This window comes from Hippichthys cyanospilos, chromosome 2, assembly GCF_059441005.1.
Source record: "Hippichthys cyanospilos isolate Australia breed blue-spotted pipefish chromosome 2, RoL_Hcya_1.0, whole genome shotgun sequence".
Taxonomy (NCBI): domain Eukaryota; kingdom Metazoa; phylum Chordata; class Actinopteri; order Syngnathiformes; family Syngnathidae; genus Hippichthys; species Hippichthys cyanospilos.
The window spans coordinates 13,875,493-13,903,454 of NC_142370.1; the positions used below are offsets into that span (position 1 = coordinate 13,875,493).

General features: G+C 40.8%; 1 protein-coding gene across 3 annotated transcripts; it reads right to left on the bottom strand.

Annotated features, from left to right (window-relative positions):
- Positions 1–53: 53 nt before the first annotated feature.
- On the bottom strand, positions 54–27,891 carry hecw2b (HECT, C2 and WW domain containing E3 ubiquitin protein ligase 2b). 3 transcript variants are annotated; one of them, XM_088403612.1, is made up of 33 exons: positions 27,507–27,891; positions 21,266–21,388; positions 19,886–20,098; positions 19,305–19,713; positions 18,581–18,688; positions 18,046–18,140; positions 17,464–17,539; positions 16,877–17,046; positions 16,651–16,793; positions 16,469–16,569; positions 14,639–15,393; positions 13,553–13,676; positions 12,700–12,858; positions 11,659–11,751; positions 10,617–10,767; positions 10,427–10,530; positions 10,187–10,311; positions 9,425–9,610; positions 9,199–9,351; positions 8,581–8,683; positions 8,401–8,497; positions 8,256–8,339; positions 8,077–8,186; positions 6,801–6,921; positions 6,613–6,726; positions 5,605–5,757; positions 5,178–5,276; positions 4,968–5,097; positions 3,880–4,026; positions 3,690–3,804; positions 2,563–2,648; positions 2,358–2,470; positions 54–1,487 (listed from the first exon to the last, which is right to left on the bottom strand). In XM_088403612.1, the coding sequence occupies exons 4-33, from the start codon at positions 19,675–19,677 to the stop codon at positions 1,376–1,378; spliced, it is 4,500 nt and encodes a 1,499-aa protein (XP_088259738.1). In that variant the 5' UTR covers positions 19,678–19,713; positions 19,886–20,098; positions 21,266–21,388; positions 27,507–27,891; the 3' UTR covers positions 54–1,375. The 3 variants fall into 3 exon arrangements, with proteins under 3 accessions (XP_088259738.1, XP_088259731.1, XP_088259745.1); XM_088403605.1 differs by having other exon boundaries at positions 19,305–20,098; XM_088403619.1 differs by lacking the exons at positions 19,886–20,098; positions 21,266–21,388; positions 27,507–27,891 and having other exon boundaries at positions 18,581–18,707; positions 19,305–19,491.
- Positions 27,892–27,962: the final 71 nt, after the last annotated feature.

Here is a 27,962-nt window from a genome sequence, read left to right on the forward strand (position 1 = left end):
ATGAGTGAAGCTAAAAATGACCATTTTACCCATGGACGTTTACACGCTTGAAATATTTTGCATAGCCAGAGATGGAACTTTATTTTCGGACAGTCTTGCCAACATTCATATGCAAAATTGAGGTCGGATGTCAACAAAGACAGGGTTGCTTCAGGTTGTGCCCAAAACTTGGGACGGGGAAGGCAGTGTCTTCTCTGTGGGAACAAAAGGGATGCTCATAACAACCGTGCCAAGTGTTAGATTACCGGTAAGTGTTTTGAGGGAAAAACACTGGCGTTTGGTGAAGATTAGTGGCAATCGTAAAATGTGACCTGATGTTTGTGTACATAATTATGGTAGTGAAATTTCTCAGCTGTTTTCAAAACAACAAAAATAAGAACGTCAGCTGAAATGATGACTTAGTGAAGACAATCTAGGGGCGGCTCGGTGGAGCAGCCGTTAGCGGTTAGCACGTCCGGCTCACAGTTCAGGGACCCGAGTTCAAATCCGCCTTCCTGGGCGGGGTTTGCATGTTCTTCCCGAGCCTCCGTGGGTTCTCTGCTTTCCTCCCACACTCCAAAAACATGCACGGCAGGTGTATTGGACATACTAAATTGTCCTTAGGTGTGATTGGTTGCGTTGAGAATTGTCTTTGTCTTTGTTTGTCTTTGTGTGCTCTGCGATTGGCTGGCAACCAGTTCAGGGCGTTTCCCGCCTACTGCCTGAAGTCAGCCGGGTTAGGCACCAGCAAGCCTGCAACCCTTGTGAGGATAAGCGGCGGATGGATGAATGAAGACAATCTAAATTGCTCATGGGCCATCGCAATGACCTAATACTGATGATGGCAACAAATACACAACGCAAAAATGATAACCGCTTGAAATTTCAGTCGTCCTGGATGGACCGAAAAACTTCAGCTGCCAATTCAAACGTGAGTTGACATTTGATTGAACTGAGATTCACAACATACTCTATACAAATATTTGAGGCGGTTAAAAATCACTTCATTCAAATAAGAGCATGTGGCGTGAGGCCATGAGCCTCATCAGCACTAGAGGACCGATCGCAGTGACGACCTCTAAAAATAATAGATTCTGCTTGCGCATTTGAAAAGTTTTGCCGTCCAAATGACTTGGAAGATGTCGCAGCGTTTTGGGTGCTTTCGCTCCGCTAGGTCCACGGTCCACTCACACTCGCTGATTGTACTCCGCAAGGCGCTGTGGTTCATCATTGCGTGTTTGTTTGGCTGTTGTGGCCAAAAACAAACAGTGAAGGCTTCCCTACTTTCAAGGCCCGGCCGTCAGCTGATGCACACTGCTTTTGGAATGAAGCCTCAGGTACAACTTGACGTGGGGCGGGGAAGATTCTTTCATGTGTCTGGACTCTAGAAGTGGTCTCACTCCAGTCCAAAGGTGCTGGTTTCCTCCACAGCGGTCTGCATCTTCTCATACAGCACAGAGAACGACGGGTAGGGAGGAAGGTCCAGGCGATTGAAACACGTGTGAGCTCTGTCGACCACAGACAATAGTGAGATTAGCCCTCACGTGCTTTTTAGATGCATGGGACATGCATAGTAAGGAGTTAGAAAACAATCATAATCATCAGTTTTTAAGAAATAAATGAGGGTGTACAATAAGGCTTTTGAAGAAATAAAACAACCTCCCGAGAAAAGAACTAAACAAAACATCTACAGTATAGGGTGAGGCGGGACAAATGGCTATGCCAAGGATTTTTTTTCTAAAGAAAAAAATCATGGCCAAACACTATAGATTTTGTTAGAGAAAAAGCAGCATTCATAGTAAAGTGTTTTATTTTTGCTGATTCGTTTTTAATGTCCATGTAAAATAAAGCGATTGTATGTTTTTTAGCCACTTGTAATCAGCTTCTGCAGCACACAAAACAGAGAAGCGCATCGGGGATGTTTCGGGATCTCTACAACCACATCGTTACTTTACATCTGCATCATTACACGATCGAACCAACGATGACAGCTTGAGTTCAATCCCTTGTGATATAAACAAAAATCCTTGTTGCGATTCTAATACTAAAAGTCGGATTGTTCAGAATGGCTTCACACTAGCGCCGTTGCTTGGTATAAATGCTACTTTTGTCATGGGGACAACCCTACGACCCCAAAGAAAAGTTTTTTTTTTTTTCAAGCTATTAAAACTCAAATCACTTCCGACTTTTTCAAATTTTCTGCTCTTTGGATCGCAAATTTATGAAATTGTCAAATGTATTGTTAAATGACTTAAATTTATTGAAGGCATTGCATTTTGGACATTAGCTTAAAACATAGCCGTGCAACTTCTGATCAGATTCATGTTGGCGTGTCCCACTTCTGAAAAGCCCGATAGGAACAATACGCTCATTTATACCTGGGCAGAGAAGTCACCTTGCCCCATTTTTCCACACAGAATCGTCGAGGTCCATTGCTGCCTCTCAGTGACGCAAAGCCCTCATAGGGAATACTGGATGTCCCAGTCACAAACTTTAAAGAAAAAAACACAACCAACAACAAGCAGCGCAGCATTTAGCGCAAGTCACCTTTCATAGTGAAGCTCTGAGCACCTTCATTCTTACCTGCAGGAGCCGAAGTCTTTGCTCGTTGTTGAATCTCTCGACTGCGGCCCAGAACCAGCGAATAACTATGTGGTTGTCATGGTAACCTAAATGCCATTCAACAATATAGGTTAAAAGTGCAGCTAGTCATTTTTTAACAATGACAAACGTATTCAGATGTATCTAAATGCCTGTTTGTTTGTTTGTTGTCCATCATTGTTGTTAAAAACAAAATTAAAATAGGACAGTTCTTAGCTCTTGCAGCAACATAACAGTTCCTGTGGACTCAACAAAACTTCACCATATACATACATATACAGTGGGCACCCGGTTTATGACATTAATCCGTTCCGCGGCTGGGATCGTAACGCGAATTCGCCTTATGGCGGGCAATCCAAACCTATGTTAAATAGCTAACGCGTGTAAAACCCCAGGTAAAAACTTTGTATAAAATTGTATATACATATCAAACATTGGTATCAAAATAGTATCGTAAGCGCTACATATATAAAATATACATGTATACAATTAAATAACATCATAAATAGAAATAAAAAAACTACACCAAGGATTTATTTACCTTTGAGTGACGTGCTTGTTATGGCCCTAGTGAGAGTAGCCTAGGCTAGGCTAGGCTAGCTTCGTCTTCTTCATTATCCTTGATTATCTCCAGCTTCCTTTCCATATAAATCATCTTCTTACTTCTCTCTTTGACATCACGAGCAATCTTGGGACCCATGGCTAACCAATTAAAGTTTGATTTAAGCACTAAAATGCACTATAAAGACGATTTTATTTTAAGCTCTCACACGAGAACAACGATTTAAAATACCGCCATTTTGAATAGTGACACTGAACAATAGCAGACCAGCATTGTCGTGACGTAAGCAGTGACGCGTGTATAAATGTGTGAGCGCGGACATATCCAACATGGCGGTCAGGCACACACACTGACCTCCATGTTGGATGTGTCGTAAGGTGAAAGAAATGGCGTATAGAGGGGACAAAAAACGTCGCGGTCCACGTCGTAAGGTGAAAAAAACGTAAGGCAGGGACGTCGTAAACCGGGGGCCCACTGTGTATATTTACAGTATCTACATACACACACGTATGTATTTGTGTGCGTGTGTATTCCTGGTCACGCCCACCTCCTCTATATTCCGTGTTATTCCTCCAATCCGTCAAGTCTATCTCTGCTGTGCCCGCCATCACCAGTTCCAGCTCCCTGGCATCAAAAACCGACACAGACCGTGCGTCCACCACCTACCCGTTCGAAAACATGCACAACGGGCCTTAGTTGTTCCTGAGGACATGACGGTTTTATTCAAATAGTCATACCTCGTAAAAACCTCGGACCAAGCTTTCAGTCTGCTGTACGACACCGCGCTCAATTCTCCACTTGACCATCCGTTCGATGTACTCCTTCTTGTTCTTCTCCGTCACAGGTATGTTGGCTCCGCCTGCCTTCAGCTCACGCTCGGTTATCTGCAGTCGCGCGACACATCCCGGCAGCCTTCTTTCAGCATCGTTTAAAACGTACATACACATTCTGATCATGAGATTGCAATCGTTGGTGTTACCACTAGAAAAAAAAAAAAACCTTATGAGAGATTGGGATACTATTATTTATGTCTGGAGCCATGTTTTAGCTATTGTTTTCTACAGGGACCCTTCTTTGCAGATGCACGCAGTGTTGCAATGGTGGCCACCAGGGATAGGTAAAAAAAAAACAAAAATAAAAAACAGATATAACTTTTTTGGGATTGTTTCCAATTAAAAAGAGAATGTCAAATATATATATATATATATATATATATATATATATATATATATATATATATATATATATATATATATATATATATATATATATATATTCAATTATAGCATGTGGAAGAAAAAGAAGAAGAAGATAATTAACAGGGAGGGATTGACCTTTTAGCTAACTGGCAGCTCCACTCTAAGTTTTACTCATGGAATATTGTTGAAGTAACTACATGTTTAATGTACATCTAGTACATTATTTAGGTATAAACTAAATAGTAGTGGTTGTTGATCTTAAATGGTAATCTCTAGCATGCTAATGCTAATCGTGATAGCTAATCGTTTTGAGTAAACATACAGTATTTTGTTGGTGTCTAATAATGCATACGCGTAGAAGAAATAAACAATCAGTATGTATATACTCACTTCAAAAATAAAATAAAAAAATAAAGAAACACAAGACAATTTTTTAAATTATTTGATGTATCGATGGGATGATTCATTTTAAAGATTAAATAGTGACAGCCCCACAACCAAGCAACTTTGACACTGCTAGCTTAGCGCTAACACATATTAGAATACACTATTAATGGGCTAAGCATTAGCATCAATGAGCATTGTTGTTTTACAAATTTTTTCTAAATGCAAACTTCGATTCTAACCTGCCCAAACACTTCTTCGTTGACAGTGAAGGTGAGGTCGAGCATGTCCTCAATGTCATTGTCCTTCATCCACTGAAGTGACTGGTGAAACTCCTCATCCAGATACTCCAGGTCGCTCAGATCGCAAGGGCTACAAGCAACAGAACATCAAAACTTGCTGCAGGAATGGTAGGATGAAAGTGTGCGTGATTTCCACTGCCGTGTACATACATGCGCAGCAATCCTTTATAGAAGGGTCGGGTGAAGAAGGCATCCAGAAGGTACTGATGGATCAGAGCCAAGCCCAGGATGCGGCCGCTGAAACGAAACCTAAAGGTATACAGCCCAAGGAATACTTTAGCTTGATTCAGACGTCACCATTGAAGATCCGCAAAACTTCCACAGAGGATATGTCAAACGTCCTTCGATTTAAGATAGCTTTGTATAACAGAGTTGAAACGCTCCTTCGTATGTCAGTGTGAAATCAATTTCTGGGTTGCGTTCTATATTAGATTATGTTAACCAAATCAATGAGCCTTAGTTCCGCATAAAATAGTAGGTTCAATGATATTGCACATAAAATGTAAATAGACATTTTAAACTAAATGGTCAAAGTTGAAAAGCATAAAGTGAGATTAAATGCAAATTCAACACTTACCACTCATGGTGATTATCCACAAAGGCTGACATGGGGCTGATCTGGACTGTGTATGTGTCATTGGCCGAATATTCAAAAAGACCATAATAAGGGTTGAACAGTTCTCTTGAGACCAGGAAGAAGAATTCTCTGGAAGGTCCACTATAGTCCAATCTGAAAAAAAAAAAAAAAAAAAAAAACATCTTCAAGCCCTCCAACTGCTTTCAAGCATTTTTTTTGTTTAATTTATGTATCATTTGTTTCTTGCAATTTGAAACTCCTCTAAATCTAACAAACCCTGATTTTTTATACTTCAACGAGGCACCCAAAAAAAACAACAAACAAACACCATATTGACTATTGACACATTTTCCCATGAACAATTTTAAAATGTTTTAAAATTCAGTCCTATGGCCAGTTATTCTATCAAGCTTAAGCTTTTCACTTTTTTCTTATCTTTTTGGGTGTCGGATCAACCCTCTGGGTTTTATGCATGTTTTTTGTGTCCTCTACATTTTTCTTCTTAATTTTAGCCGTATTCATGCAAATGTGATGAAACATGTTGGCATGATTTTGTAATATTCAACTTCAGCTTTTGAAATATAACAACAATATCATATTTTTGCATTTAATAGTACTTTTTGCCTCTATCCTGGCCATTTTTGATCGACTGAAACCCATGAAAACTGTTACTGAATTTCCTATTTATCATACGTGATCACACAAATTGGGGTAGAATGGCTCGACTCAAAATCAATACTTGTTTATATTTTTTTACCAGAGTACATCATTTTTATTATAAAAAAATGTATTTCAAAAATAGGCTTTCAATGGTTTACTGCCCTCCAGTGGAATAAATTAAAGGCGCAGTGCCCTCTGCTGACCATAAAACGGAATTACATTTTACTTTCAGCAGTGAACGCTCCCTCCACTCATGTAATGTACAAATAAATGAAATAACCAAATGATGCACACACAAAAGATACGCAAATTTGTTACAGTGTGTTTGCGAGGCCACGACCTACTCACCCCTCCTCGCCCACAAAGCTGACGTACAGCTTGCTGCGCTGCAGATCTTTGCGGGAGTAGCATGTGATTTGATTGAAGGCGTCTTCCAACAGGTGATCGCGGCGGATGATCAACCTGCCACATACGTACAAATCTTGTCAATGGTGACCAAGCGCTCTCTCATTTCCTCAATCACTGGCACCGCCTACTTGAGTTTTCCCGGCCCTTGGCCGTAGCCTTTGCTTTCCAACTTTCTGTAGAAGTTGCGCAGTTTGGCCTCAAAGTCTCTCTTATAGGGTGCTGGAGCTCTGGCATTTGCTCTCTGGGTACCTAGGAGACAAAAAAGAAGCATTTTGGCATCTTTGTGATTTTGTGGACTTGTTTTTTTTGACACTGCCTCATTTTGATTCTGACATGATGAAACAATTTGACTGCAGGAACAAGTGGCTTGTGCAATGGGATGTTAAATGGTAAACCGAGATTCCATATTGTTTCCCGAACCATGGAACGTTGACTTGTTTGAGGAAATTTGCACATTTGCTTAAGAGACTAATTTCAAGTGTTTAGTGCGGTCACATACTGGATCTAATTTTTGTAGATAAATACACTGTCCACCGTGTACTATGTTGATGGCCTTTATTTTACAGTAAGCTGTGCAGTTTGATCCGGTGGCCATTTTCTGGCTCTTGGGGGTCCAGTGAGCAAACATAAAAGCCGATACCACTTTAGTGAAAACTGACCCAATATTTCTTGAGATATAAGGCACAGGTATCGAACTCCAGTCCTCGAGGGCCACTATCCTTCATGTTTTCTAACCATCTCTCTCAAACGCATCCGATTGGAATGATTAGGTTCGTTTTCGTCCTCCTGCAGAGCTTGCTAGTAAATGAATCCTTTTAATCAGGTGTTCTAGGGAGTGAAAAACAGAAAAGATGCAGGGTGCTGGCTCTAGAGGACTCGACATCTATAATACAGCATTTGTTGGGGAGGAGCTCCTAAACCGCTGCTTCGATTGACCTCGAAATTGACATTTGATGCTGCACCATCAACTATAAATAAGTACAAGTTGAAACAGCCGGGAAAGTGCGCTCTGAGAGGCAAGCAACAATTATTAAGTGTTAAAATTAACACAGATGCAAACACAAAAAAGTTCAATCTTTTACAGCGTTTTGGGGTGTTTTATCTATTACCACAATTTAAAATTATTTGTGCCCAACGGCTTACTTTCTAAAGACCGCTTTGAGAGAATCCAGCATGCCCGCAACCCTCGTGAGGATTGGCGGCTAACACAAGGACTGACTTACTGACCGAATGAACAAATGAATAAACGAATGAACGAACATATGAATGGATGGGTGGATGTAAAATCCAGACTGAGCAGACTGCCAATGTTACTAATACTGTATGTGTCACATGAGTTATTTGCGCAAGCCACTCTATATACACAAAGACGTTATTTTTTTTTCAAACGTAAAATGACATTACCGGGTGAATTTTGCGGCGAGGATACAGGAGAGCCCCGAGGTGACTGGCAGTAGCTGGGGTGCAGTAAGGCATGAGGAGGCACATAGGACATGACTTCATCCTCAAACAGACTGCGGAGGAGAGCAAAAACACTGAGCCGACAAGCAGACGGACACAGATTGCACGAAAGAAGGTTACACCTTAGCAAAATGACGAGGTCGGCGTCTCCCGACAGCCTCGCCAATCCCGATGCCCCATCTGTGCGGATCAGCTGGACCTTCTCCCTGTTGTCATGGCAACATGAAATGCTCTGCATGAATAAAGATCCACACACTGTAGCTTTACCTGAGTGAATGGTTCCGGTGGAAATCCGGTTGCCTCTCTTGTAAAATCTCAAAGATGTTGGGTTGCCGAAGAAATGCCACAATCTTGTCATTGTATGCTAGATTAAAACAAAAATGCACCAAAAATGTCAATAGAAGCACACGGAATTCAATTTCAAATGTGTCACCAGTGTATACTGACCCACTGGCACGACATCTGGACTTTGGCCCCTGCTGGCGGACGAGAAAGTGCTTGAGGGTCTCGGCAAGACGGCTGGCCCGGCGTGACGGGATTCTTCGCTCAACTGCAGGGTGGGATGCTTTCAATTTGGGTTTACTCAACTCAAATCCAATAATGGAGCTCTTTAAAACAGCCACCGTTGCTTTGTTGTTCTAACAATAACTAACACATACAGTACTCGCATTTTGACCCGACCGTGGTCTTCAAAAATCCAACAGGCGCATGTTTCAAAACAAACCTGTACAAATGTGGTACATACACACACGGTTCTCAGGACTGTGTCAAACACCATCCATGTCAAAAGTCTTTCGTAAGTGAATTAACTGAAGTAACTAACGATGTCTTTCTTCAAACAAAAAAAAAAACAAAAACAAAGGATGCAGGGTGTTTCCAGAATCAAGAATATCTCATATAAAGTTAACTGAAGACTTAAATAAATAAATGATCCTTTCTTTAGGTTGTGTTTATTTCGATGAAATTTGTGCTTTACGCCGAATGTTACATTTCATTCTTAAAACTAAAAGTGGGTAACGCCAACGTAAAAATGCGAGTCTTGGGGCGAGCGCTCGCGGGACTTACCAGGCGTCGTGGGCTGACTTCGCCAGCGCTATGGCTGCGTTGGCGCGTCAGGTGTTGGCGATGAGTCAAGAGGCTCGGCGGTCGACAGCTCTGCAGAGGCAGCCGCGGGTCGATGAAGGTGGTGGCGCGGCTATTGTGGTCCACGAAAAAAGGCTGCGACACAACATAGTTTTGCTCAGCTTATTTGCAGGCGAGTAATGCGATACTGACGATGGCGACGGCCCACCTTGCCAGTGTGGTCGTGCTTCATCTCCCATCCTCGAGGCAATTCCAGCTGTTTGTTGGCAAACATGTTGAGGAAGGCCACCAGGTCCCTGTTATGCTGGTAGCGCTCAAAGTGGTGCGTGTCCCGCCGCACCTTACTGATCATGTGTTTCAAGCACGTGTTGGTGGTGAACATGCGATAGGCACTCTGCCCGAAAGGGAAAGATACACTAAGTCAGACGAAATGGCATTTGGTTGGAGGCCAGTCATCTATAGCTCTACTTAAGAGTGTAGGTAGTTTTGCCATCTCTGATGGCCTCACTGCATTCCGATTTGGTTATTGCAACTTGACTCTATGGCCGATTTTCATTTATGGCCTAACTTTTTTGATTGTAGGTTTGTACCTCGCGTTTTTGTTTTCCCTTACTTTTATGTCGGAGCAGTCAAAAAATATAAATTTTTAATATTTTCCTTTCTTTTTCTTCTTTTTTTTTACAAAACAAGATAAAAAAAGGAGCAAAATCAAAAAGCAAAGGCAAATTCACACCCTTTTTTTGCATACGGTAATACAGCATCTTTAAATACGCCACTTGCTCAGGCTCAGGCAGCAACCAATCAGAGGCTCAGCTTGCAAACATCACATGACCAAACTCAGGAAACAAGTGAGCTGAATTTAGCCATTGGTCATTACCTGAGCCTTGAGCACATATAATGTTATTATATCTCAGTGTGAGTTGAGTTCTCTTTTGAGAAATTAGTTTAAAAAAACAAGTTTTGGACGTACAGGGTTAGAATGCAGCACAGTGAAGAAGTCAGGGCTGGTGAGGAACCTGGCACTGGGAGATTGGAGTAGGAGGTAGAGGCGGGATCTGGAGCTGGACTGGCCTGCACTGCTGTCTCGACGCAGCTCTGCAAAAGTAAAAAGCCACACAAGGTCCACATAACGAACATTGTCATACTGTATCCTGCATTGTTTTGTTTTTGCGATCTTGTATTTTTACTGAGCACGCATCCCCATGCCAACCTGAAAAGGCGGAGTGCAGATCGGTCTCATCTGCTGACTGCTCACTGGCTTGCGCCTCCTCTGCTCTACTGTCATTTGTTATCGTCCTTCGGATGCTCTGATACCTGTAGGTGAGTGAGTGAGTTCATCGCCGTGGTTACAGTCCAGCACGAGAAATGCTACAAGTTGGGTGATGATCATCGGTCTGCACCTGCGGTTCAGTTGCTCCATTTGCTGGATGGAGCTGGACCTCTGGAGTGTTTGCTGGGCAGCCGGGGCAGTAGGACGTTGCCAGGTGGTGGTTCTGTTTACGTGGTCCACATAAAAGATCCTCCCGTGGCTATCAATGCGTGCCTCCCAGTCTAAAATGCAAACACGGGCCTTGTGGAAACTGTGCTGTGCTTTGATCCGTTTGTCCGTCCGTCCATTTTCTAGAGCCGCTTATCCTGACTAGGCTTGCTGGTGCCTATTGGTACATCTTGTGATACGTTCGAATAATCAAATACATTCAGTGCACAAGTTGTAAAACAGTGAGGATATTGCGTTCCTGGTAAGGTTTCCCGATGAATAAAATGTACTATAAATGAACTTTACTTGACCTTCTTTAAAAGCGTGAATGCATATGGCCGAATGTTGGATTCTTTCAATATGTTTTGCAGTTTTCTTCTGTTTTCTGACAGAAGGCTTAATAGTGAAATAATTTCCAGTAACTTTAAATGTTGCCGTATCATTAACCTTATCGTGCCATCACAATATGTACGAAAAATCTACCAGCACACCACCCATTTTTTTTCTGCCAGATTATTGCATCAGTAATGATCATGCACATCCATATAAAATTTAACAAAATAAAGACGTGCAGCATTTTGTAAAGGAGCCACTATAACACAAGCAATAAGCTGCTTCTCGTTCCAATTAATTTGCTCTGAATTTGAAATAAAAAATGTATGGTTCCTGTTACGGTTTAAAAAAAAGCTTTAAATTATATTCGCCGATACCTGGAGTAGCCCAGTTAAAACCTCACATGAGAATGGCAGACCAAGAGAAAGAGTATTGAATTATTTTGCCTATTAAACTGCATTGCTAGCTACAGTATTTTCATTCTTTCCAATTAGGGCATTTTTTTCTGAATCCAAACAAGTTGGAGTGCATGCAACATCCTGCAACCACCTGTATTAGACATTGGAACTTCCAAAGTATTTTTTTCAACCCAACAAATGCCAAAAAAAACCCAAAAAATGAAGAAAACTCACTCGGTGGGAGGGGCTCATCCACTCTCTGGTAGCGACTGATGTCATGGCGTACGGATGGTATGGTGTGAACAGAAACATGGCCATTGACCTGAGCTGTGGAAGCATGAACACAAAAAACGCACGTTACTTGTTTATTTACATAAACAATATTGGACAGATATAGGTAACATGGCTCCAGCCGTTTTATACCATACTTCATTCTTACAATGATGTACAATTATATAATGAGAGATTTTCCGACAGTTGGCTTTCAAAACAGTGAAAGCGCTGTCTTTCCACAGCCTTTCGGTTAGAGATACTCAAATTGGTATGAGAATGAAACCGTAAATTGAATGTTCAATTTATATCACAGTGTCTTAAATTGTTTTTTATAATGCAGGTTTAATCTCCAGCAATTCATTTGTCAAGTACAGTTTAGTTATATTTAACTTTGAGTACAATATACTTGCATGATTTCAAATATTCATTTGGCTTTATATTTTTTTTAATGTGAAAGATTTTTTTTTACATTTTTGGGAGATTAAATTATCTTATTTTTTTAAATTAAATTCTTGACACTGGCTTGGTTAACTCTCCACTGATATACTGTAAAAGTAATCAGTTTAAGACTCCGTCTGGTCATATTTTTCATATCTACCCTTCTTGGCTGTTCCTTGTTGGAATAGTATCACTTGATGAAATGTCTGAGACTTGCTCAGACATTTCATACGAAAGAAAATAAAAGCATGTATCATTCCTGATAGCATAGACACTTCAAGACTGGTGTCATATCAGAAAAAAATGTTTTCGGACGCCTAATTGAATTAATTAATTATGGTGGCTTACAATAACTTTGAACTTTTTAAGACTAAAACCTCAGGTTTTTTTTTTTGGTTGACCTTCGCAACTACTGAATTTTAATGTTGGTCATTATGATGGTGTTTGGGGAAGTATATTTTCAAGTCGTACTTAGTGGATAAAACTTGAAGAGCTTTGATTCAATAATGATTTTTTTTCCTTCAATGTTATCATTCTTTATCGTTGTTTTCAAAGTCAACTCACCAGGTTCTCGCTCTGATGTCGTGCTCAAACCCTCTCTGGCTCTGCATGCCGCTTGGTTGTGAGCTGCAACTTCTGCGACGGCCCGCAGAGAACGTCTCTTCCACACCTCCCCTCGCTCATCCTCCTCTTCAACTCCCTGCATTTCAGGGCCGTACGCCCCTGCAGCAGACAAAGAGCGATTGACATGGTGTCTTAGGCTACGCTGTGAAAAAAAATGGTAAAATGACAAGACATTTACTGTATATTTGACAGTTTTTTATGTATTTTTAAAATGACAAGGATTTACAAGAAGACAGTCATTTTACATTTCAAGTGTAAAATAACATGAAATCACCGTAAATGTAAAAATATGACACGATATAATATATGTCCATTATTTTACAGAATAATGATAAATATATAATGATACTGTACATTAATTCATTGTTAAAATATGTTTAAATATGTACTGCATTTCACACATGTTTTTCGGTTACTTAACGATAAAAACCTCAAAACAAAAAACAAAACAAAACAAAAAAAATGAAATTTTATTCAAAGTTACTCAGAAAAAAACAGTACTTTCACTATAAATATGCTGTTAAATGACTTTTTTGTTGTGGAAAACAAGTACAAAATCTTTAAATTCAGATTTATTAACATTGTTTGAACATTTCCTTTGAAAGGTTATTTTTTGCCTAGATTTTTTCAAAGCTTGCTTCAACTGCTCCCCCACCCAGATGTTATATTCTGCAAATATCAGCCATTTAGCTAATTATTTTTAGTTGATGTTTGAATGACATAATATTTTTACAATGAAAAACATAAGTGTTATTCAGAGGTAAATCTAAGTGATCTATTAATTACCACCTACCTGCTTCAGAGGTTCCAATATCACTCCCGGTTGTCATGACAGTCGTTGTCAAGCTGTTGCTGCTTGATAACTCCGCCCCTTCCTCCTCTGCCCTAGGAGCCACTTCCGTCCTCATCTCCACCTCCTGGGACAAAAAGCAGAAGAAGCTTGATGGTATCAAAGAAGGGTACTCCAAAGACTTGATGATTGCAATAGCCTTTTTTTATGCTTGATCAAAGGTGAGGCAACAGCTCGTACATTTTTCATAGTGGTGGAAAATCACTTCAGTTGCGTTTCATTTACAAGACACTTGCTGAGAAGAATGACAGAGGTTTTGTGTTTTGGGACAAGCGTTGTGGAATTAAAAAAAGGCTTCTATATAATACAACACGGCAAACAAAAGTCAAAAGATAGCAATCGACTGCTTTCTTACATAACCTATTTGTTGCCCGCAGAACTTTTCTGGCCCAAAAACCTCTGTGTGCTGGTTAAGTCAACTTTTTGGGCGTTTGAGACACAACACTAAATTCTGACATGTTGACATCTCAGAAATTTGGCCTGCCCAGAAAATGTGTGGATATTTTTAACTGAAACGTGTCAGCCAATGGAGTTTCTTGAGTAAAGGACAAACTGGAAGACATGACGGGGTCATCGAAAAATAAAGCTATAGCTGTTTTCGCTTGATTTAATTTAAAGACGTTTTTTTGAACATATTTTCAAATATAACACATAAATGGGCAGGTCGGTGGGGCAGTGGTTAGCATGTCCGCCTCACAGTTCAGCGACCAGAGTTCAAATCCGCCTCGCTCTGGCCTTCCAGTGTGCATGTTCTCCTGGGCTCTCTGCGGGCACTCCGGCTTCCTCCCACACTCCAAAAACATGCGTGGCAGGTGTATTGGACATACTAAATTGGCTTTAGGCGTGATTGGTTGTTCGTCTCTTCCCTGCAATTGGCTGGCAACAAGTTCACAGGTGAAAAAAGAAATCCACTGTGCCAGTGACATTTTGGTACCTAGAATGATTACTCCGCCCTTGTCCATCCAAACCAACAAATGTATCTAAATCTGAATATCTGAATCTGTATCTAAATCAACTACTGCATCTTACCGGAATGGGTGAAAGTGGGCCGCAGCTATATGAAGTACTGCAGCCCGCATCCTGGTTGGGGTTCACCATTTGCTCGCCACATGTGCAATTGCTTGCAGAGTCTAGTAGTGAAACTTGAAGAGAACTACTGGCTTCCACTTCTCCACTCACACTTGGTGATACACCAGTAGCATCTGCACCGGCGATCATCGGCATGTCCTGCTTCATTTCAATCTTTGCTGCACTACCTGAAGCTTTGGCCTGAGCAGACTCAGTGACAGGAGACTCTGCTTCTGGCCCGGTGCGCTCACATTTGGAGCCCTCGCCTGAAATGTCTGCATCTGCAGTTCTTTGCGATCTTGTATCCTGCTGGGTACCGCGCTGTCCCACGCTCTCATCATCCTCATCCGAGTCGATGTGAAGCATCGCGTTGAGTCGCGTGTCTGTCGGAAAGCTGGAACGGAGTCGTGGCGACTGCCCCGCAGAAGGTCGCTCCGCGGGGCTTCCCGAGGAGTCAATAGCGTCCAAGTAGTCATTGAGGGACACTTGTCTGTGGGTGTGGCCGCCGGCAGCCGTCAGAATCGCGTCATCCTGCCATGCACTGCTGTTACCATAGTAACAAGCTCCGTTGACTAACAGGGGGCTTTCGTCCGAGCCTGTGAGGGAAGCGCCACATGCAAGGCGAGACGATGAGGAAGGGTGCGGGAGGTCTTCCTCGTCAGAGGGACTCCCGGGGTCACTGTTCACAGTGCTGCCCAAAATGGTTCCTGTTGCATCTGGAGAAGAACACTGACCTGTTAGTTCCATTACCTCCACCAAGGAAGTTGCATTGCTTTAAGTTTTGTTTGCAGCTACAGAAAAAAAGACTTCCTACTTCCACAAAACATGAAGAAGTGATTTAAGTAGATCGTATTCACCACAAACTCATCTAAACCCCTTTTTATCTGCAGAAGCCATCACTAACTACTCAAACTCACCCATTTAAAGGGACACTTTGCTTATGTAGACATTTTCAGCAAAAAAATAAATAAAAAATCTTCTGCCTATCAATTTGGATGGCTAATATATTTCCTATACGATTAATACCTTTAAAAACACAATTTGCCACATGCTTTCAACTGAAAAGGGTACCTAACATGTGCTCAAATGTCAGGCAGGGCCTGAGTAAATCTGATGTCATTTTCAATCAATAGTAAGTGGCAAAAAGTTTGTAAAATATTAGAATTATTATTATTATTATTATGAAAATAATGAATGTGTTGACATTAATTATACAAAACAGTAACTTTTCACAGCTTAAAATGGCAGAAAAAATATGTTTTTAAGTAATTCTTACAGGAATTTTGAGGTGTACCACCAAACATCTCAAAACCTGGATAGACAACTTAATTATGTAAGTGCTTGTCACTCAATGTCACTGGCATAGAAAGATGAACAAAGCTAAATCATTTGAAGAAAAAAAAAGTGACCCATGGCATACCTATTGATCTCTTAAATGTCAAAACTAGCCAGCAAAGTTGCAAATAAACTTCAACATTGACAAGTTTTATGGATTAGGGAGGAGCTAGGTTTAACTTGGGTCGTTAGTCCAATTTAGGGATAGTCTTTGCTACATGTTTGTTTATGTGTGTACACATGTGGTAAACTTACATTGATTTCAAAATAATAGTTTTTGGTATATTTAAAGTATAAATTACAGTATAAATTATTAATATAGAGGATTAAAGAATAGCTTTTACTAAAGCAAAGTAATATTAAAAAAACAAAATTCAGATACAGATGACATTTATTTAGATGTAAAACATCTCGGCGGTGTCTGTCACATGACAAGAGTGTGAAATCAGCACACACCTTCATGTCCAGTGGAGGGGATGTCCACCCGGAACTGCAGTTGCCCGCTGACCTGATCTGTTGGGAAGCGGCGGCACAAGCTGTAGCTGATCGGGACTTGGCTGGCGACACAGAAAGAGTCTGATTATTTATTTATTTATTTATTTGTTTTAAACAACGCACACATAATACGAATGACTTACTCTGCTGTGGGCCCCTCCAGAAGTCTCTGCACAGGAATGATCAGCTGACCCAGAAAGCGCTTGATAATTGGTCTGCTCTTGGCAAATTTATCTTTCACCTCAATCTCCATCACATCACTCATCAGGGCCACAAAAGTGTACTTCTACGGGACAACGGGGAAGGACCATTGAGAGAGCCATCAGAATTAGCCGGTCAGATCGATAGAGCGTGCATCAAGTTTCCAACCTCTCCTTGCCACACAGGGTTGATTGTATTGGCGACAATGGAGGTCCGTCTCTCCTGGCCATGGTGGGTGAATTTGGGGAGGCCGGTCCTTTTCCCGGGTTGGATGGACATCTTCAAGTAGGGGTCCGGGTTGAAAAACATGCCCTTCTTCAGGCCCACCGCCTGAATGTCTGCCGTTCACAATGCACATAAAACAAAGCTGTGGTGACCTTCATGGAAGGCTCGTGCTAGAAACCCCTGTAATATTGCAGTTGAAACAATTCTGTAAAGAAGCGTGGCTCAAAATTCCTCCACAGCAGTGTGAAAACTCATCACCAATTATCACAAATATTTGATTTCAGTTATTACCACCAACTTGCTGTTAGCTTCATTAATCAAATACTTGTTCAGATAGGTTTGTATTGTTTCTTGCCCCTTGGTATATGAAATCATCAATTAGAATGCATTTTATATATCACTGGATTCTCTCAGTGGGATATTATCATTGGTTCGACGAAAAGAAATCTTTGAGAGTAATTCAAATGCAAACAATAAAGAAATCAAGAATGGGGTAATATTTTTCACGGATTAAATGTGTCCTCTCTCACCTGAGAGAGTGAAGCTAACCAGTTTGCGACAGTGTTCAACCCCTGACTGGCTCACAGTTTGACCCTCACCCCCCACCTGTGGACAGAAAAAGAACAATAAAACAGTGTTTCAACACACAATTAAAAATGCATGTAATGAATGAACGGGAAAAAGCAGCGCTGCCAGCGTAAATTTGACAGTCAGATATTTTTTTCCTCAGGCTATCATTCTAGATTTTTTTTTTCTTCAAACACTGCCCCAATTGGAGTTCAAATACCATGGTTTTCTGGGGCAGTGGATGGACAAGCACATTGCGCAGAATCTCATCTGTCCCTTGTGGTAAAGAGGGCAAAGTTCCGAAATAGGAAACTCTCAGTTTACCCTTCAATCAACTCTGTTTGTCATTTCCTTTGGAGGCTTCCCTGATTAGATGTCCAGGGCATACCCCAAGTAGAGTAGGCCTCAGGGAAACCTTGTGGTGCAGGTGCTGGCCACATGATCCAATTCCGGACAGATTGAAGCCAGATGGACATTGTAGCATTCAAAGCAATAGTACCAGTGTCACCCTCAACGCTAATAATATTAAAGGGACATTGCCGTACCGTCACTCTGGGGTTCTTGACAGTGATGCAAGGTGTTGTTGCTCTTAGTGCTCCACTCACACCGTGATAATATTTGAAGCAGATCTTAGTCTCATCTGCAGAGAGACAATACATACACGTGTATCGCGTTATTTCATCGTTAATGCCATTCAGCAGGCAGATACATGTCTGTTAGCTTTCTCTCCACTTAGAAATGTATATTCAGAGGTTACATACAGTAACGTACATACAGTGATGTATATACAGAGGTGTACAGAGGTTACAGGCTTTTGACAGTGAGAACTACTTCTTCAACATGTATGCTACTTCTTGGCCTACCAGTTTAATTACACTTATGCAATCACAAAATTGCTCAAATTTAGGGTACAATTAAGGTTGGACTACAGACCTTTGAAGTACACTAGTCCTTACTGTGGCTTTTATTTGTAATAGTCAACAAAGCAAAAGCAAGTATGATTGAAAAAATTGCACTATGGGCACCATGCTAGTAACCCCGTATACAAAGCGTAATTTTTTGCTTCAACATGGTACTCACAGTCCATGAAGTAAGGCCCCGCCTCCAGTTTCCACACAATCTGGCCTCGCTGAGTTCCATTCACGCCACGGTTTTTGGAGTCCCACACATTGGCGACGCAGGTCTCATCTGATGGACACAGAAACAACTACAATGACAGTTTTGTCTTCAATTAGAAATCACACACACACACACACTTATATGATAATAACATCAGCCATTTTGACATAGGAAAACAAATTCCTTGTGACAGACTAATCAATCAAAAAGCTCCCCTTTACACATTCGCACACGCACACACAGTCCCACTACGTCGCTATGACAGGTCACCATCAATAAAGAGCTTTGTAGCTGACAGCCAAAATGTGTAGCTGTCACAGTGGTTAACACACACACAGTAGGGCAGATGGGACGATAGGCTCTAGTGCCATGGGGCGGAGGGAAAGGCAAGCTGTGGGCAGACCTCATTCCCTGGCGCATTTCCAAAGTTAACTCTTGCCCTTCTTTATAGTCTCCATGCTGCATGCATGTTTTTGGAATGTGGGAGGAAAACGAAGTACAGTACCTGGAGAAAACCCACACAGGCACAGGGAGAACACGCAAACTCAAAACAGGGAGGCTGGAGCGGGAAGCAAATGACCAGCGCGTCTAAATGGGGCTCATCAACACATTACAGCCCCAATGTCACTCAACTACGAATAGATGATTGGGTCAGCTAAGTTATTCGTTCTTAGTGTTTTCTCACCGATGTGGTACAATCCAATCCAGTCAGTGGCGTCCACTTCCTCCTTGATGTCCCACGAAATGACCAGGTGGCCATGGCCAAGGATAAGTTGGTACGTGGACGCCGTTAGTGAAGAGCGGCTGTCTGACGTCACAAGATCAGTATCGCTATTGGCCCTCTGTAGCCCCACCCCCGCCGCTTCCGGCTGGCCTTCTGATGCCAGCGCAGACGATGCAGGGGAAGAAGAGCCGGACAGGCTGCGTATGTTTTCCGGCCCGATGGTGTACGGCCGGCCATGTGGGTTACGGCGCCTCACCGCCATCAGGTGTTCCCGAGCGCTGCCATTGGTGCCTGGTGAGGATGGCGGCGGCGAGGAAGAAGTGGCTGTTGCCATGGTTACCACAGCGTCACAGGCTGTGAGCGGAGACTGCTGCTGAGTGTGAAGAATATTGCAGTGATGATGAAACCGCAGAGAAGGGAGCAGATGATTGGGGTGGGGGGTTATCGATGGAGAGCAGGTGGAAGGAAATAGAAGGAAAAGAAAATGAATGAACACTGATGGCGCTAACGAGTGGGGGCGGGGACTATAAAAAATTATGTACTTTGTCCAAGGCACTTTAAAATTTCTGGATATTCTTGTGAAGCATTTTTTCAGCTGCGATGCTTCTGTTTTCTCTATCTCGTGACGGGAGGTAGAATTAGGCAAGTCGGAATTAGTCTTTGTTGTTTGTTTTTCTCATAACTTCCAAAGTCACCCATATAACACAGCCACACAACTGAGGATCTTGCACATGCTCCAGGAGGTAGTGGGAGAACTGTAAGGAAACAGGTGGGGAGGATGAACAAAAAATGATGGTAAGTTATTACCGTTTACAAATCCATTGCAAACGATTGTATGAAAGCAATATTTTCTGCTTCCTGTCTATAACCAAATCACAAACGGGATAATATACAGTACTGTATAATAGATACATATCATATAACTGAAAAAGACTATTCCTCTTGTGAGATTATGTTTCAGCCCCAGTCTCAATTTGACGCAATTTGGCATTTTTGATATTAATACATCAAAGACAAACCATTAAAAAGAAAAACACTAGCAGGCTAAAAATGATTAGAGATTGTAAAAACAGGTAAAGGTTGAAAATGGGATTTTTGTGATTGAAAATTTTTACAATAGAGACCAGTAGACCCATTCACACCCACGGGTTAAATTGGCACTTTTTTTTTTTTTTTTTTTTTTAACCATTAGCACTTACAGTGGTCATCTAAATTGGTGAACAATCGCCACCAAAATGTATATGCACATTCCTACTCTCGTCCACTTCAAAAAAACAATCAGTACAATTCTGGAGGTTTTATTGATTTTAAATGTGAGCTCATATGAGGAACAGGTGATAAAATAAAAAACATTGTGATGATCATTTTTATATTTTTGCAGGGCAATTTTTGTAGGAATGAGCGTATGAATTTTGGCGAGGACCGGTCGTAGATTTTAAACATTCAAGGACGCTAAAGTTTTGAGTACAGAGAGCCAGCATTTTTCTTTGGCCTATTTTCGAGTTCCAGCAATTAACTAACTAGCGCATGTAAATAGCTAACTGTTGACTGCCGCTGTCATTACAAGTGACGTGCGCTCACTAAGTGGTAGGTTCTAATCCCTGTGATATTTTGAATGGATTGGGCAGCACACTTAACATCCTCTTGTCAAAGACCCTCATGCAAATGAAGTGCTGCTCACTGAACACAGTGAAAGTACAAGTTTCATTACTAAGATGACTGAGGATGCTCATCATCATCATTTCACTTCATCAGTAAGTCTCTAAATTACACTTGATAATTGGTGCACAGTAGAGAGCTCAGCAAAGGCAAGACCCTCCACGTTGACAACTCAAGTATTCCAGCATGTGACGATTATCACAGTTACAATTGATAATGGTTCTAGGTAACACCAATGTGCGCTATAATACAGCTCTGCTTACCTTTTGGCTTTGACAATAGTGCTTCCGTGTCATTCGGCGTATAGACCATCTGAGAAAGGCGGATCTTCTTACTTGTTTAATTTCACACTTTACGAATGGGCAGGCGCTTCAGAGAACCAACACCTTGGAAACAAATAAAAATCAGATTTCTAGATGTACCGGCTATATGATGACCATTTTATTTCACAATGCAAAACATTTTCAGGTCTGAAGAAGATAGCTGTATCGCTTCAGGTTTTACTTGTAAAAAAAAAAAACAAAAAAAAAACCAAAACGTATTTAAAAAAAATAAAAAAAAAGGTCACTGGAAATTGATGTCTGCCCACATCGATTTGGACCTGGATCTGGACACACACTGAAATGGCATCTCAATGTTCTGTTTGTCAACACATTTACAGCAAAGCAAGAGGTTAACTGGTGAAATGATTCTCTTAATCTGATTTGAAATCCAATTAAGTGAACCAGTTTCAGCACTCTGCTCCTGTGCTTTTTCATTCACTGGGATATACAACTGGGAGAAATTATCGGAATAAACCACTGGTAATGATGTTAACATCCGCCAGTTCCTGACTTGGGTTCCTGTGTATGTTAAGTCTGTGTTCACTCTCAGGTTTGATTTAACGATTGTTTACAGGATGCTAATAAGGCACAGCCATAATTTCCATAACTTACACATACCATTTTATAGACCATTAGATCTTTTTCAGTAGTGCTTTTCATGACTGATAATATTAGATAGTTGCAGAAATCAAGAGCCTGCATACAAACTAGTATCCTATCATGACGCTCGGCAAAGCTGCAGATTCTTCACTCTACTGCAATTGTTGTTCCCAACTCCCAGTAAGAACACAATGTCGTACTAAAATCAAATCAAGTTCAAATCACCAATTCAAGGGACCAACAAACGACCTAAATACGCTAACACTGACATGCAGTATATGTTGCCAAGTTTACAGGTGGCCCGGGCTCATCATAGCTGCATCTAGCATAAATGAGCCGCTACCTACCAGCACTTGAATGCTCCATATAGGCTGGCGTGAGTGACATGGCTGCCGTACCTACTTATCACAAACTATGTTGAGTCAAATGTGCTGCTTCAGCCAGCAAATTTGTCTCATTGACCAACATTCATAGAGAGAAATTTGTCTAAAATCCAATGTTTCTAGATTAAAGTAATTTGCTGCTAAGCGTGATATAAATTTATGCAAAAAAAAAAGAGGGTGATCATCAAAAATGTATATTATAACAATAAACGCAATGTTAAGACTTCATTGATATTAAGAAATACCAAGCGAGCAAATCCTGCAAGAAGGGCGGCAGCATGTTTGGTTTATGCTTGACGCGTCCGCGAACTCCACGCGGCTCCATGTGTCAAATGATGTAATTTTGTCAACCATGCCCCTCCGAGTCCTCGCGGGCCAGATTTTCTCCAAGGCGTACCTTCTGGAGTTTCTCCCACATGTACAACATGGTGGACGAACTATTACTGTATTTATGGAAGTTCGCCAGTACAAACACTTTTATGATTATGCTGAAAAAGACTACAGTGACCTAAATATTGTAAACAACTCTTGGCGAACATGCATGCTGGGGAGAGAGGAGGAGTCTGTTATAAAAACAAAAAAGCTTGGAAGAATTGTGATCAATTGAATCTACTAGGATTCTCTTCCTCTGTTATGGAGTCGTGTTGTTTGTAGGCCTGTAAATTCAATTTACTGGCACCTACTGTATTGCAGAATATCGGCTGATTGTGGGGGAAAGACGCAAAGAGCATAAAGTGCTGCAAAACATGTGCCGGCGAGATTCCATGCGTCTTGTTTCCGCACGGAGATAGTGAAACGCAATGACGACGCTGAAGTTGGCTTCATGGGCGCACTCCCAAGATTTCAGGCTTCAATTCCACCTAAAAAGCCTTTAGATGGCAATTTTTCTCACGTTTACATGACAAAAGCCTCTGCTTTTCTCACCCCTAATGTACCATGCTAGCTGTCAATGGAGACCCATTTTGAAAAATCCGATTGCCAAAAAATCGGAATTAATTCAGTTTGAAATGACTGAAAATGGCATTTTGACTGCTAAGTCCATACTCGCTTTGAGTGATTCTAGTACTTTTAGCAGTCTCCCATCAGCACCAAAGTGAAACGGCCTCGAGTTTCTCACCTGATACCTAATATTGTGTATACAATGGTAGCTGTCAAATGAGACCCATTTTGAAAAATCCAATTGTGCAAAAATTGGTATAAATTGGGCTTGAAATAACCGAAAATTACATTTTAAGTGCTAAGCCTACACTCACTTTGAGTGATTCTGGTACTTTTGCACAGTTTTTTGTTTTTTTTTCTCGCAAAAAACTTTAAGGCTTGTAGGTGTTGTTATAGGCCAGTTATTGTACAGTAGTAGTATGTGCTTGGCTGAAAGTAGGCTATATTTCTTAATTGGTTTGCACTCAGCAAGTGAGTTAGCTGTGTCGCACTGCGTGCCAGGTTTTTGCCATGTCTTGGATGAATTTGTTTCAATCATTATTTATTCATAATTCAATTTATCATTTTAGTTTATTATTATTATTTTTAAATATTATTGAAGCCTTTTTTATATACTGCTAGTTTGAAAAATGGGCAAAAATAGACATGTTTTACAAAACATGATGAATAATCATGATTAATAATCGTGATTGCAATATTGACCAAAATAATCCTGATTATTATTTTTGGACATATTCATGCAGCCCTATTTGTTTGTTAGAAGCCCTATTTCATTTTAATGTTATTTTGAGTTGTGTAAAGATTGGGGTTCATATCTTAGCTTTGGCCGTCCTGCGAGTTTATTTGTTCTTCCCACACACACGTGTGTGTGTGTGTGTGTGTGTGTGTGTGTGTTTTCCCTGGGGACTTTGCCTTCCTCCCATATTCCAAACAGTTGTGTTAGGTTTAAGAGTCTAAATTGTTCATAGGTGTGAAAGTCAGCGTGAAAGGTTGCTTGTTTGCATATGCCCTTTGATTGGCTGACGAGCACTCCAGCATGTACTCCACCTCTAACGCAGTCAGCCATGATTAACTCCAACTCACCCAATGTAGACAAGTGCAGTACAAAATGGATTGATAATGCATTAGTAACTTTTGACAAAGGTCAAAGGCCACCCTATACAATTTTACAGGTAACATAAATGCTATTTGTGATTTAACATAACTAGCTGCATCCTTGGCTCTGAATATTTCATTTCAAAAAGGCTCATCATACTGTGCACATAAAGCTCCTTGGATGTTTTCACATCTCTAGACCATCGGAGCCACATCGGAGCAAAGAGCTTCGCTTGCGGCAATGTGGTGCCTTAAAAACATGCAGCGAGCACAACTGTGGGAGCAGTCTAACCATGTGAGTGGCACCAGCATCAAGTCTGTGGGTTATTTATAAATGGTGAGACTTTGTAACTAAAAATAGACTGAAGTGCAAAATCCAGCCAGACACTTTTTGCAAAACAATATTTTCACTGCGGAGTAAGCTTTTGCTTGTGCGTGGCATCTGGTGGTGTGCATGCACATGCGTGGACACACATGCACACACAAATGCTTCTGTTTTCTATTTAAAAAAATGTTTGTGGTCTGGAGATCTTTTTATCCTTTGTATCCTAACAAAAAAGGAATGTTAAAATAGCCTAAAAACACTGCATCAAGTTCAAGGACCTCATTACTGATACTAAATTATAAAAGTGTCACAATTCAAAAAAACGAAATAACAGACATGACCTGGGCCTTGAAGATATGCTAGCTATGTGACCTATTTGCATTATTCTGTTATCCTTGACCAACACGGTAAAGCTTCGACTGATTCAAAGAACTGGAAGAGGATTGGAGAAGGACAAAGCAGGCCAGTCAGAGGTGACTCGGTCTCTTTCTGACTCAATGGTCCAAACCAACGAGAAATGACAGCTCTGTGTGTGTACGTACTGGCTACAAGTTAATACATTCAGGAATGGGGTAGCATCCGAAAACACACATTTGTGGTCTATTTTGGTCACTTGTTAGACTCCAAAGTAAGTCCTATACGTCAGAAAAATATTGTACATTTCTAACATAATCAGGGGATAACATTTTGTAATCTTTTATTCTGGATAGCAGTAAGGTATTATATTCACCAATATGTGTGTTTACAATTGGCGTCAACAAATACAAAGAGCATTATTGTGTGGCTTTCAAATTTCCAGAAATGTTCAAAGTCAGAATCTTTCCGGGAATAAACCAGGAATGCACAAAATTAAAGGTTTGCTTTGAATAGGGCCTTATGGGAAAGAAAACAATATGTTAATCTACTCCATTTACCATTTCATAGTTGCGGCAAATAATTTGAGCATTAACCCAAATAAAATGACTGGATTTATTTTCGTTAGAAAAAAAAATACCCATCCCTTGTGTGTTAACAACTGGCAAGACTAGTAAACAAGAGAAAGAAGGGACCTCAGGCACCTGAGATTCTGAAGCAAAGCAGAATTAGCATTTTTCACCCGACAGGTGTGTTTGTCACGTCTTAGAACTTGTAATCGATCAAGCAAAAAAAATAAATAAATAAATGCTCAGTTGGGCTATAGTAACTCTTTCTTACTCCCATTGTAAGCAGCTGTGGCTAAAGTTGGCAAGTTTACAGTGCTAATGCGATGTTGTTATTGTTAGCGCTGCGTTTTGCTCAAGTTGGTATAAATGTTGAGGGTAAAACCACAATCTCCCACTTCAATTCCTATAAATTCTCATGGAAAGTTCACAAAACTACTCAATTAATTTAAATGACAATGTAAATCTGTTCATCTGTCCATACCAATGACATACAGCATAGTGTGACAAGCAGGATGAGAAAATGCTCTACTACTAGATGCCAAATCAATATTTTTAATTCACTAAATAATAAATGCAATGGTATTTGTTGTTGCTTGGCTTTATGTGCTATGTCTACTTTTATTCACTGCACTGATCAAAAGGACAATGTCACCAATGGCGTTTTGTATATTGCCACCAATTACTTATTCCGTCAAATAATATCTAAAAAAGCACAATGACACCTAAATCTCTGCTTTACCCTTCTAAATGTTACTTTTTTATTACGTTCTGCTTATCATATTGCGAGTGTTTGAGAACGTTTAGCAAAACAATGAAGGTAAACAATGACTTCTGTGCCCTATTATTACCATGGTGTGAAAGTTATCATTTTGACAGAATCATTTCAAGTTTGTATTGAATCAATTTATTCTTCAAATACTTAGTTAATATTAGTGATGGGCGAGTACCAATGGGGTCGATAGTACCAGGCCTTATATCATCTGCTCTCTTTTTTAGAAACTTATAATTCTAAATCAGAAAAATACAAAACTGCTATTGATTTCATGAAAATTGAAGTTAAAGCTAGGTCCTTCTTTAAAATGATAACCCATTGATTTTTGGGGATCACTTTGTGAATCAAAAGTGGTATCAGTACTTGGTACTCTGTATCTGTGACTACTCAAAGAGCTGAGTACTCCTACTCATAAAATTTTGAAATAAAGTGGTATTGAAAATCCCTAATTAATATGAATAACTTATGGCAGGGTACTAAGAACCCTGTATCAATGTGAAAACTTGACATGGTGCCCACCATGTATCTCCGCCCCTGCACAACATCCAATACATATTCCAACATACAGTATAGCTCCACACTTTTGAAAACAATACACATGACTTTTACCACGATGCACTCAGTATGTTTACAAATTAAGTTACGTTAGAATGTAATGACACAATAACCATATAGTACAACATTTCAATAAAACTTTGGCTTTTCATTTTATAGTTTGAATATAGGATTCGCAGAGAGAAAGTGGTAAAACATTCCAGGTGCTTTATAAACAAAACAATCAGGTTCACACAGATGATGATGATGATGAGAAGAAGGCTTTGAGGAAGGAAACGTGAGCCGCCCAGTTGTTATTCTGGGATCAATGTGGTAGTAAAAGCACAATACTGCTTGCTTGCTGTCTTTGCACGCGCACGCATTTACCCACACGCACGCGCAATCAAGTTTGGCCTCTTTTTTTAAATAACGTACTGTCAATGAATATGTCAATCAACAGGCCTATGATGCTACTTTCAAGTGTGAGCCCATCACAGCAGTCCAGAAAACATTATCTTGCAATGTGTTTACGATATAAATCAAGCATATTCAATAATCAAAGAAATGTCTAAAAAAATAAAATAAAAAGGAACAAAAGATGTTTGCTCACCTTTGTTATGATGAGTCCGATACCCTTCCGCGTGACAAAATAGACCCGCAAAAGTCCCTCGATATGCACGACGGATCCCCGAACCTCAGCGACCAGTCAGCGGCTCCCAAAGCGGCCAGCACCCGAGCGAGGCGCCGCCTCCCACTCGAAGCTGTGATTGTCTGTCAAAAAGCGACTCGTTCCCCACCTACAAAAACGAGCTAACACGTCAGGTTGGAACTCTCACATCATGGCAGGCTGTCTCCCTCTCGTCGCGGTGCAGTCAACCAGGCTCATGTCTTATTTATTGGACCGGACCTCCCTACATCCGGCGCCCCGTTTCCGCTGCTCTTTCCCGGCCTGCTCAGGGAAAACAAGACAGCGACGTGACCATGTTATCCCCAGTTTGGAGATGAAAAGTGCAGATGAATATCTTTGAACGTTATCGGGCCTGCTTGCAACTGTGCTCTTCTAGGT

Coding starts and splice junctions, on each gene's coding strand:
- hecw2b (XM_088403612.1), bottom strand. CDS start 19,677: ATGGCAACAGCCACTTCTTCCTCGCCGCCGCCATCCTCACCAGGCACC. Junction 18,141..18,580: donor GGGGCCTTACTTCATGGACT/GTGAGTACCATG, acceptor GTCTCTCTGCAG/ATGAGACTAAGATCTGCTTC. Junction 3,805..3,879: donor TGGTCCGAGGTTTTTACGAG/GTATGACTATTT, acceptor TCGAACGGGTAG/GTGGTGGACGCACGGTCTGT.